We start from the raw sequence: 12113 nt of genomic DNA, 5'->3' as shown, positions 1-12113 counted from the left end.
AAGGTGAATGTGCAAAAAGCTTTCTTTATGACCCTATCTATCTGTGACACCACTTTCAAGGAATTGTTAGTCTGTATTCCCAGGTCCTTATGTCCTACCATGCTCCTAAGTGCCCTAGCACTCACCGTGTAAATCTTACCATGGTTTGTAACAGCTCAGACTTGTGTGCATTAAATTTAATCTGCCATTTTTCACCCTTGTTTTACCAGCTGGTCCAGATCCCACTACAAGCTCTGACAGGCTTCCTCACTGTCCACTACACCCCCAGTCTTGGTGTCATTCGCACATTTGCTGATCCAGTTAACCACATTATCATCCAGATGGTTGATGTAGCTGACAAACAACGATGGACCCAGCACCAATCACTGCGGCACACCTCGAGTCAGAGAGGCAACTATCTAGTAAAACTCTCTGGCTTCTCCTGCGAAGCCAGTGTCTAAACCAATTTATTACCTCATCCTGAACACCAAGTGATTGAAACTTCATGACTAACCTCCCATAAGGGGCCTTATCAAAGGTCTTGCTTAAGTCCATGTACACATCCTCCACTGCCTTGCCTTCGTCAGCTTTCTGGTTAACTTGCTCAAAAATCGATACGATTGGTTAGACATGGTGGACCACGCACAAACCACGTTGACCATCCCAGTTTAGTTCTTGTCTATCCAACCCACTACTGGTGTCAGGCTCATCAGTCTATAATTTCCCAGCTTATTCTTAGAGACTTTCTTAAACAACAGAACAACATTAGCTCTCCTCCAAAACTTCTGTACCTCACCCATGGCTCACACTGTACAGTATCTCTGCTAGGGGCCTTGCAATTTCTGCACTATCCTCCCACAAAGTCCGAGCAAGCATCTTGTCAGGCCCTGAGGATTTGGGGATTTATCCACCCTAATTTGCCTCAAGACAGCATACCTCCTCCTCCTCTGTAATCTGTATACTTCACTGCTGCTTTGTCTCATTTCTATAGCCTCTGTATCAGTCTCCCGATTAAATACAGATGCAAAAATCCATTAAAGATCTCCCCCATCTCCTTTGAGTACATGCATATTACTATGCTGATCATCCAAAGCACCAATTTTGTCCCTTGCTATCCTTTTGTCCTTAGCCATACCTCCAGGTTGCTTGAATCCTGACCGTAGAGGGTCAGGAATGATAGACCTGGAGAGTGTGCCTGCCGTTCTGTCTGATGGGCTCCCTCCAGAGTCTGTCAACTCCTGGCCTCTGCACCTGTTTTGTGAGCTGTCTGCGTGGGTCTGTGATTGCAGGATATTGAAGATTTACTCTTGGTTTGGACTGAGTACCTGCAGGCAGCCAGCGCCATCTTCCTCCGAGCTCCCAGTCACAACAGAGGCATCTTCCTCAGTGGTAAAGTGCCTGCTGTAAACCGCGGGGACAGCCGACTGCGATCCATCCCCTTTAGCACCCGCAGGGCCACCTTCAAAGAAGTGAAGCGGGTGCACGCGGCTCTTTCCACCATGGAGATCTACGGTGAGTCAGGGTGACGGTATCTGTCCATACTGCATGGGTCTGTGGGTCAGTACAACTACAGTTTGTCCCACTGTAGATGTGTGTGTGTTTCAGTGTAACTGTACAGTGTATCCCATTGTAGATGTGTGTGAATCATTGTAACTGTACAGTGTGTCCAACTGTAGGGGTGTGTGAATCACTGTAACTATACAGTGTATCCCATTGTAGATGTGTGTGAATCGGTGTAACTATACAGTATATCCCATTGTAGGGGGTGTCTTAATCGGTGTAACCGTACAGTTTATCCCACTGTAGGGGTGTGTGAATCACTGTAACTGTACAGCGTGTCCAACTGTAGGAGTGTGTGAATCAGTGTAACTATACAGTGTATCCCACTGTAGGGGTGTGGAATCAGTGTGCTATACAGTGTGTCTCTGACTGTAGGGGTCTGTGGTTCAGTGTAACTCTACAGCATGTCCCACTGAAGGTCTGTGTGTTTTTACATGTAACTGTACAGTGCATCCCACTGAAGGGGCGTGTGAATCGGTGTAACTGTACGGTGTCCCACTGAAGGGGCGTGTGAATCGGTGTAACTGTACGGTGTCCCACTGAAGGGGCGTGTGAATCGGTGTAACTGTACAGTGTCCCACTGAAGGGGCGTGTGAATCGGTGTAACTGTACAGTGTCCCACTGAAGGGGCGTGTGAATCGGTGTAACTGTACGGTGTCCCACTGAAGGGGCGTGTGAATCGGTGTAACTGTACGGTGTCCCACTGAAGGGGTGTGTGAATCGGTGTAACTGTACGGTGTCCCACTGAAGGGGCGTGTGAATCGGTGTAACTGTACGGTGTCCCACTGAAGGGGCGTGTGAATCAGTGTAACTGTACGGTGTCCTTTCCTGTAGTTGAGCACGGTGTGGGGATCCCCTCCACGATGGGGGACACAGCAGGCCCTCAGACACCCCTCCACCGTACTGATTTCCCAGCCACATGAATTACTGGGTTGAACTTTCGTTTCCAGCAGCCGACACGGATTTCACAACAATCCACAGTCCACAGAGGAGAGTGTGGAAGAAGCAGTCAAAATCGGCCGAGGATGCCCTGTCTTCTGACAGAGACGGTAAGTACGACTGGATTTCACATTTGGGCTGTGGAGGGAGCAGTAAAAATGACACGGGTAGGGGCGAAGGTGGAGGGAGGTGACATGATGGTAGGAGGGACGGAGGGAGGTGACGTGATGGTAGGAGGCACAGAGCGAGGTGACATGACAGTAGAAGGGACGGAGGGAAGTGACGTGTTGGTAGGAGGGACAGAGGGAGGTGACATGCGGGTAGGGACGGAGGGAGGTGACGTGACAGTAGGAGGGACGGAGGGAGGTGACGTGACGGTAGGAGGGACGGAGGGAGGTGACATGATGGTAGGAACAGAGGGAGGTGACATGCGGGTAGGGACGGAGGGAGGTGACTTGCGGGTAGGGACAGAGGGAGGTGACTTGCGGGTAGGGACGGAGGGAGGTGGCGTGATGGTAGGAGGGACAGAGGGAGGTGACTTGCGGGTAGGGAGGGAGGTGGCGTGATGGTAGGAGGGACAGAGGGAGGTGACATGCGGGTAGGGACGGAGGGAGGTGACGTGACAGTAGGAGGGACGGAGGGAGGTGACGTGACGGTAGGAGGGACGGAGGGAGGTGATGTGATGGTAGGAGGGACAGAGGGAGGTGACATGACAGTAGGAGGGACGGAGGGAGGTGACGTGATGGTAGGAACAGAGGGAGGTGACATGCGGGTAGGGACGGAGGGAGGTGACGTGACGGTAGGAGGGACGGAGGGACGTGACGTGATGGTAGGAGGGACAGAGGGAGGTGACTTGCGGGTAGGGACGGAGGGAGGTGGCGTGATGGTAGGAGGGACAGAGGGAGGTGACTTGTGGGTAGGGACGGAGGGAGGTGATGTGATGGTAGGAGAGATGGAGGGAGGTTGCGGGGACTTCAGGACCTGAGTTATAGGGAAAGGTTGAATGAGTTAGGACTTTATTTCCCCGAATTTAGGAGAATACGAGATTTGATGATAGTATATAAAATGATGAGGGGTGGAGGTAGGGTAAATGCAAGCAGGCTTTTTCCGTTAAGTTTGGGTGAGATTAGAACTAGAGGTTATCGGTTCAGGGACAAAGGAGAAATAGTTATGGGGCACCTGAGTGGGAGCTTTTCCTCTGAGAGGAGGGAGAGTGTGGAGCGAGCTGCCAGCGGAAGTGCTGGATGAGGGTTTGATCACAGCACCTGATTAAGTACATGGATGGGGGGTATGGAGGGCTATCATCTTGGTGTAGGTTGATGGGACTAGGCACAACTGTTCAGCATGGAATATATGGGCTGAAGGGTCTGTGTCTGTGCTGTAGTGTTTATGACCCCCTAAGCAAGGATGAGTATGTGTGTACACCATGTGAGTCCTGAAAGGATGAATCCATTAAGAACGGCCAGTATGGGGCAAGCTCACAGAACATTCAGCAGTGAGACAGGACACTGGGAATTGTAGATCGGTTGTCCTGCAGCTGGGGAGAATGGCAGAGCCCATTATAAAAGCGATAGTGGCACATCACTTGGAGAATGATGGGATCGGACCAATTCAGCCTGGACCGTGAAAGAGAAATGTTTCATAAAGTCAGAATCAGGTTTATCATCACAGACGTGTAAGGAAATTTGTTGTTTTACAGGAGCAGTAAGTGCAATATATAAAATATACTATCAATTACAATGGGAAATATATCAAAAAATAAACAAGGAGATCAAAAAGAGTTAGTTAATGTTCATGGGTTTATGAATCATTCTGAACTCTGATGGTGCAGGAGAAGAAGCTGTTCCCGAAAAGTTGAGTGTGTATCTTCCAGCTGCTGAACCTCCTTCATGGGCTGCCTTTTTGAGGCATCCCCTTTTGAAGATGTCCTCAGTGCTGGGGAGGCTAGTGCCCGTGATGGAGCTGGCTAAGTTTACAATCCTCTGCAGCATGTTCCTATGCAAAGGCCCTTTCATACCAGACAGTGATGCAATCAGTTAGAGTACCCTCCACGGTACATCTATAGAAGTTTGCTAGAGTCTTTAGTGACATACCAAATCTCACCAAACTGCCGTGCCTTCTTTGTAGTTGCATCAATATGCTGGGCCCAGGATGGATCCTCAGAGGTGTTGACACCCAGAAGCTTGAAACTGCTCACTGTTTCCATTGCTGATTCCTCGATGAGGACTGGTTGTGTTCCCTCGACTTCCTCTTCCTGAAGTCCACCATCAGTCAGATCCAGCATCAGCAAGTACTGATGTGAAAACATAACATCCCGTGGCAGTGATGGTTGGTGTGTGCTAGTACAGTGCCAGTGACCCCAGTTCAATTCTGCCGCTCTCTGTAGGGAGTTTATACGTTCTCCCAGTGCGTGACAGGGTGGGATTTCTCTGGGTTCCCTGGTTTCCTCTCACATTCCAAAGACATACGGGTTAGTAGGTTAATTGATCACATGGGGCAGTGTAGGCCCATTAGGCCATTAGGCATGTCACCATGCTGTATCTCTAAATTAAATTTCAAAAACTGAACTGGAATCGACAAGTAATTTCATCGTCCCTGAAAGCAGCTACACAGGCTGATAGGGTGGTTAAGAAAGCAGGTGGCGTGCTTGCCTTCATTAGAGGTATTGAGTTCAAAAGTCAGGAAGTTATGTTGTAGTTTTATAAAACTCCAGGTGACATCTGGAGTATTGCATGCAGTTCAGGTTGCCCCATTGTAAGGAAGGATGTCGAGGCTTTGGAGAGGGTGCAGAAGGGGTTTACCAAGATGTTGCCTAGATTAGAGGGTGTGTGCTAGAGCGAGAGGGTGGACAAACCTGGGTTGTTTTCTCTGGAGTGGCGAAGGCTGAGGGGAGATCTGATAGAGGTTTATAAGATTAGGAGAGGCATAGAGAGAGTAGAAAGGCAATATCTTTTTCCCAGGGTAGAAATGTCTAGTACCGGAGAATGTGCACTTAGGTGAGATGGGGTGATTTCAAAGGAGATGTGCAAGGCAAGTTTTTTTTTACACAGAGTGATGCCTGGAGTGATGATAGAGACAGATAAATTAGGTATTTTTAAGAGATGTTTAGATAGACGTATGAATGAGAGGAAATGGACATTGTATAGGCAGAAGAGATTAGTTTAGTTGGCCATTGGATTACTAATTTAACTGGTTCAGCACAACATTGTGGGCCAAAGGGCCTCTTCCTGTGCTGTACTGGTCTACGTTCTATGTAAATGGCATCCAATTCTGCCCACTATGCTTCAGAAAGAATGTGATGTGAAGGTCCCAGAGAAACCAGATCCTTGCCTGTGAACCCTGTCTCTGTCGATTTCGCAGGCAGGACAATAATTTTCCTTTGGCTTTAGCTAATGGTCTCTACCAATGGGAATAATCAGGCAGTAGTTTGACAACAACTGATGGACTCTGAACAATTCACTCCGATTCTTAGCAAAGGTGCTTATTATTGAAAGAACCGTGAACAAAGACTAGATGGGGCAAATGACCTGTTTCTCTGCTGCAGAAACGGACCAGAAAGAAGGAGATAGGCGAGTGACTGTGGGAAGGAAGCACAGGACAAGAGATACACACTGTCTCGGGGCATTGACCCCGGCATGTCCACCTATTGACAACAAACAATACAGCAGTGACTTGGACTTTCAGAAGGGTTTTGACAAGGTACCCAACATGAGGTTAATAAATTAAAGAAGGTTCGGATTCAGGGTAAAGTGTGCGAATGGATGCAGAATTGGCTCAAAACAGAAAATGAGTTACGGTGAGAGGGTCGTTTTAACAGAAGATGTTAAAAGTGGGGTTCAGCAAGGATCGGTTTTGGGGCTGCTGCTGTTTTTAACTTATATTAATTTTTTGGATAAGCACTTAACAAATAAACTAGTAACATTTGCTGATGACACAAAATTAGGGGGAATCAGCTGATAACATTCAGGCCCCAGAATCAATACAAATAGAACTAAACAAAATCCAGATGTGGGCAAAAAAATGACAAATGAAATTTAATGTAAGTAACTGCAAATATTACATATAGGAAGTAGAAATATTAGATATAAATGTACATTGGGGGGTCTTGAGTTAGAAAGTGCACTGTATGAGAAGCATTTGGGCATCCTGGTAGACATCACTATCAACATCTAGACCACGCACAGAAGCAGTTAGGAAGGTCAGCAGAATGTTGGGCTATATAATGTGCTCAGTATGAGCTATGAAGGAAGGTTGAAATAATTAAATATTTTTAGCCTAAGCAGACATAGAATGAGAGGAGGCATGATAGAAGTGTTCAGAATCATTAAGGGTATAAGTGTACGCCAGCTGTTGCTTCAAAATTAATCATTCATCAAGGATTCAGAGCCATAGGTGGAGACTGGTTAAAGGGAGATTTCAAACTAACATCAGGAAGCATTTCTTTACACAGCGAGTTGTGGACACATGGAACAAACTACCTAGTTTCGTAGTTGAGAGTAGTACCTTAGAGACTTTCAAATCTAAATTCAATAGTTATTTCAACACACTATGTGAATAGGAATTCGGCAAGCTTTGTGGGCTAAATGGCCTGTTCTTGTCAAAATCTTTTTAATATTCCAATGTATAACTCTAGAGTGGTGGAGGCTATGGGGAGACATGATAGAGGTTTATAAGATGATGATAGATGGTATCATTTTTCCCAGGGCTTAAACGTATGATACTGAAAGGCATGCATTTAGGGTGAGAGGAAGTAAGTTGAAAGGAGGTAGAAAAATTGGAGGGCTGTGTAGGAGGGAAGAGCTGGAATGATCTTTGAATAGGTTGGCATGATGTTGTGGGCCAAAGGGCTTGTACTGTTCTATGTTCTACGAGATGTGTGGGACAGGTTTTTTGACACAGAGAGTGGTGGATTCATGGAATGTGTTGCCTGGGATGGAGTGGGGTGATAGGTAGATACGTTAAAGGCATTTGAGAAGCTCTTAGATAGGTACATGGATGTGCTGGGAAGGGAATGATACGGACATTGTGTAGGCAGAGGGATGAGATTAGTTAACTGTTTAATTACTTTGATGTCAACATGGTGAGCTGAAGGGCTTGTTTCTGGGCTGCACTGTTCTCTGTTCTGTCGCAACCCAGAAAGTGACCGTTTGGCCCATCATACCTGTACTGGCTCTTTTTTCAGTGATTTTGAGGGATTGTGGCACAGGATGGTGGTATTCACTCTGGTAGTGGTGTAGAGGGAACTCTGCTCACTTGAGGAGACGGGTCTTTTGGCCTAGCCCTTCTTTGGGGAAGAGGTGGGACTGTTGTTTGCCCAGGGTTGGGGGCTTTGTGCAACTGGGAGCATTCATTGCCCTGACAGCATGTGAGCGCTTGACTCTCCCCCTGCAGAGTGCGTGGACGTGGATATCGACCCCTCTGATCTACCAACTGCCCTTGAAGTGGTTGAAGAAACACTAGGAACCTTGGACCTCCGGGAATTCGAAGTGTCACCAAAAAAGAAACGGGGAAAGAAAAAGAAGAAAGCTTCTGTGGAGAGGGGGATTCATCAAGAAGGTAAAGAGAATGGGAACTGTGCATATGTGTCTGTCTCTTGCTCTGTATCTGTTTTACTGATAGTTCATTTGGAATTAGTTTATTATTATCACATGTGAAAAGTTTGTCCTGCATTCTGTTCATAAAGATCAGATCATTGCGTGTATTGAGGTAGGACAAGGTAAAACCATAACAATACAGACTAAGGTGTAACAGTACAGAGAAAGTGCAGTGCAGGTACACTACAAGGTGCAAAATCATCGTTAAGTATATTTTGAGGTCAAGAGACAATCATATCATGCCAGAGATGCATTTAATAGTCTTATAAAAGCAGGGTGGAAGCTGTCCTTGAGCCTGGTGGTATGTGCTTTCAGGTTTTTGTACCTTCTGCTCTGTGGGGGGAGAGGAGAAGAGAGAACGTTTGTGTGGGTGGGTGCCGGATTACGTTGGCCGCTTTACTGAGGCATTGAGAGGTGTAGACAAGAGTCCATGGAGGGGAGACTGGTTTTTGTGATGTGCTGAGCTGTGCCCACAGCTCTAGCAGTCACAGGCAGAGCAGTTGCTAACCCAAGCCATGATGCACCAGTAATAATGGGCGAGGGTTGACACGGACATGCTAAATTTATTTAGCTTCCTGGGGAAATATTTACATATTTCCAAATCTTCCATCAGAATATTTACATAATTCTCAAATTAAAACACCACCACTGCTGTCCACAACGCACCCCCTCCCCCCCATACCAAGGTCAGGCCCATGAGTAGGTGGATCTATTGGATCAAACCCAGACAGTTAGTGGAAGGGATGGATCTGGTAAGTGAACCCAGGTTTGGCTTCTATCCAAGGGGTGAAACAGTTCTTTCTACCTGGCCAGTTTTATTCCCAAACCCCTCCCGACCTCCTCCCGGCCGGTTCTCCCCCCCAACCCCTCCCAGCCAGTTCCCCCACCCAGCCCCCCACGCCCCAAAGCATCCACTGCCTCATGTACAGAGCCAAAGGACACATGCCAGTGGATGTACAACACTCCATCTGAGGTTCATAGGATGGTGCTGGCCAACCCCGAGTGATTTCCCTCCACCCCCCACCCCCCCCACCATTCCGGCTACACAAGCAGCTGATAGCAGGTGACATGGGAGACTATTCTCCTACCAGACCAGGGTGACCCCTGACCTCCACACCCTCAACAAAGGCAGGTAGGCCTCAACAGGAGTGCAGGGTGAGGAGTCTGAGAGAGGGTCCCATCTGCCGTCTCCCCTGAGACTGTGTGAGAGGCCTTGGCCCCTGCCTGTACTCGAGTCTCCCCTAGCAAGCTGGGGTGAGTATGTTGACATCTGCAGGGTGATGGGACTGTACTGTCCTGGCCCACCACTGGAGATCATCAGCTCCACTGATCATCCTGTTTCATCATCACAATGCACTCCAGGCTGGGGAGAGCTCTGTAGATTCTAGCTCTTCGACTCAGAATGGCCTCTTTAGCCTTCAGCTGGAGGCTGTCTGCACGTTACACAGGCTGAAGATGTGAGAGTAACAGGTTTGTTATCACTGATGTAGGTCATAAGACTTGTTGTTTTCACAGCAGTAGTAAATTGCAATACATAAAATATATTTAAAATTATAAATTGCTGGCAGATGGCTATTCCCAAGCCACCATTCTCCCGTCTTTTAACCACCCAGCACAGTGTGTGTATAGAGAGTTACTGTCTCTGCAGCATGTGTACAGAGAGGGTTGCTGTATCTGACTCGGTACTGGGATAATGTGAAGGAACGTTACTGTGTGGGCATTTCTAGTGAGCGTTACAGGTCATACAACACAGAAACAGGCCCTTCAGCCTGTCACACCCATGTCGACCTTCCTACCATTTACGTCAACCAATTTGCCTGCATTAGGTCGGTATCTTACGATGTCTTGGCTGACAGCGCGTGATTCTTGCTTTGTCGAGTAGATGCAGCTCCTGAGATAATCACAGAGACCGACTCACTGCCAACCAGAGAGAAGGTCAAGGGAAAGACACAACGAGACGTTACTGAAGTGGTTCCAGCTGATGCAGCAGGGGAAGGTAGGCTGGTGAAGTTGGTAACATTGTGGTCAGTCACTAACTCTACCTGAGTCCCATCAACAGACTAAGTTATAGAGAAGTACAGCACATAAATAGACCCTTCAGCCCATCTAGTCTGTGCCAAGCCATTTAAGCTGCATACTCCCATCGACCTGCACCAGGACCATAGCCCCCTGTGCACCTTCCATCCATGTACCTATTCAAATTTTGCTTAAACTTTGAAATCCAGCTCACATGCACCATTTGCACTGGCAGCTTGTTCCACACTCTCACTATCCTCTGAGTGAATAAGTTTCCCCTCATGTTTCCCTTAAACTTTTCACCTTTCACCCTTAACCCATGACCTGTGGTTGTACTCCCACTCAACCTCAGCGGAAAAATCCTGCTTGCACTAACCCAATCTATACCCTTTATAATTTCGTATACTGCTATCAAATCTCCCCTCAATCTTCTACGTTCCAAAGAATAAAGTCCTAATCTATTCAGTCTTTCCTCCAATCCTGGCAACATCCTTGTAAATTTTCTCTGTACCCTTTCTACCTTATTTACATCTTCCCTGTATGCAGGTGAACAAAACTGTAAACAATATTCCAAATTAAGCCTCACCAATGTATCATGCAACTTCAACATAACATCCCATCTCCTGTACTCAGTATTGTGTTTTATGAAGGCCAAAAGCTTTCTTTACGACCCTATCTACCTTTGACACCAAAACACAATGAAAGCGTTCTTTTTCCTGACCACAGCCTCGATATCTCTCATCAGCCAGGGTTCCCTGAACTTGGTATATCTACTCTTCACATTACCAGGAAGGACCATGCAGACCCTGGACCCTTTTAAAAGTTTCTCACTTTTTAGCTCTTCCTTTGCCTTTAAACAGAATTGCCCGGTTGACCAGAGCTAGATAATTGGCCCTGTTTCAGTTCAAAGTAAGTTTATTATCAAATTACATATACGTCACCACATACAACCCTGAGATTCATTTTCTTGCGGGCAATTACAGTAAATACAAGAAATACAATAGAAACAATGAACGACCTCACCAAACAGGATGGACAACAACCAATGTGTAAAAAGAAACAAACTTTTCAAATACAATAAGGGAGAAAAAAATATGAAATAAATAATAAATATCGTGAACGTGAGAGACGAAGAGTCCTTGAATGTGAGTTCAAGCCTATGAACCTGATCTATCTCTATCCATAACTATATAAAAACTAATAGAATTGTGGTTACTGGACCCAGAGTGCTTCCTAACTGCCACTTCAGTTACTTGGTCTGCCCTGATCTCTAAGGGGTGGTCCAGAATTGCATCTACCTGAGTAGGTTGTGCGAGGAAACTGTTTTGGACACACGGGACAAAATCCGTCCCATCCAAGCTGCCTGTGCTGTAGGTACCAAGACAATTGAAACCTCATACTAGCACTACCACAACTACGTGCAATTTCCCGACACATCAAGTAACACACACAAAATGCTGGAGGAACTCAGTAGGCCAGGCAGCATCTATGGAAAAGAGTAAACAGTCGACTACTTACTCTTTTTTTATAGATGCTGTCTGAGCTGTGAGTTCCTCCGGCATTTTGTGTGTGTTGCTCTGGATTTTTGCATATTTGTGGTTCTCCTCAAGTAGCCTGTGTACAATACAGCCCTATCAAAGAGACTATCCGCCAATCTTTTTCCTACCCAAATGGCCTTGTTAGATGATCCTTTAAGAACATTCCTCTCTAAACACTGCTGTTACGCCCTCCCTTGTCAAAAAGGCAACACGCCCTCCATTCCTCCATGTTCCTCTGTCACACCTAAAGCTTCAGTATCCAAGAACACTGAGCTGCCAGTCCTACCCTTCTGTCAACCATGTTGCTTCTGTTCTGGCCGTATCCCCGTCCCTAGAGGCAACCCCCACTCTCAGTTTGTTCACCTTACCTGTTAAGGTGCATGCATGAAAGCAGCTGCAGTTTAAAGCAGTGGTTCTATCTGCCTTCTCACTGTAAAAGTGGTTATCCTGATGGCAGGGCTTACTTGCTTTGGTTGCTGCTTGTACC

General features: G+C 46.8%; 1 protein-coding gene across 5 annotated transcripts in view; it reads left to right on the top strand.

Annotated features, from left to right (window-relative positions):
- Positions 1-12113, top strand: part of ankzf1 (ankyrin repeat and zinc finger peptidyl tRNA hydrolase 1) — a 38888-nt gene that overhangs the window by 13761 nt on the left and 13014 nt on the right. For 4 of the 5 annotated variants that reach the window (XM_059967460.1, XM_059967458.1, XM_059967457.1 and 1 more), the window contains 4 exons: positions 1269-1491; positions 2490-2588; positions 7870-8034; positions 9955-10068. In XM_059967460.1, the coding sequence (XP_059823443.1) occupies positions 1269-1491; positions 2490-2588; positions 7870-8034; positions 9955-10068 (601 nt within the window). The remainder of the gene's footprint in view (positions 1-1268; positions 1492-2489; positions 2589-7869; positions 8035-9954; positions 10069-12113) is intronic. The other variant, XM_059967459.1, reaches the window with a different exon arrangement.

Source organism: Hypanus sabinus, chromosome 4, assembly GCF_030144855.1.
Source record: "Hypanus sabinus isolate sHypSab1 chromosome 4, sHypSab1.hap1, whole genome shotgun sequence".
Lineage (NCBI taxonomy): Eukaryota > Metazoa > Chordata > Chondrichthyes > Myliobatiformes > Dasyatidae > Hypanus > Hypanus sabinus.
This window is presented reverse-complemented; position numbering and strand designations above follow the sequence as displayed.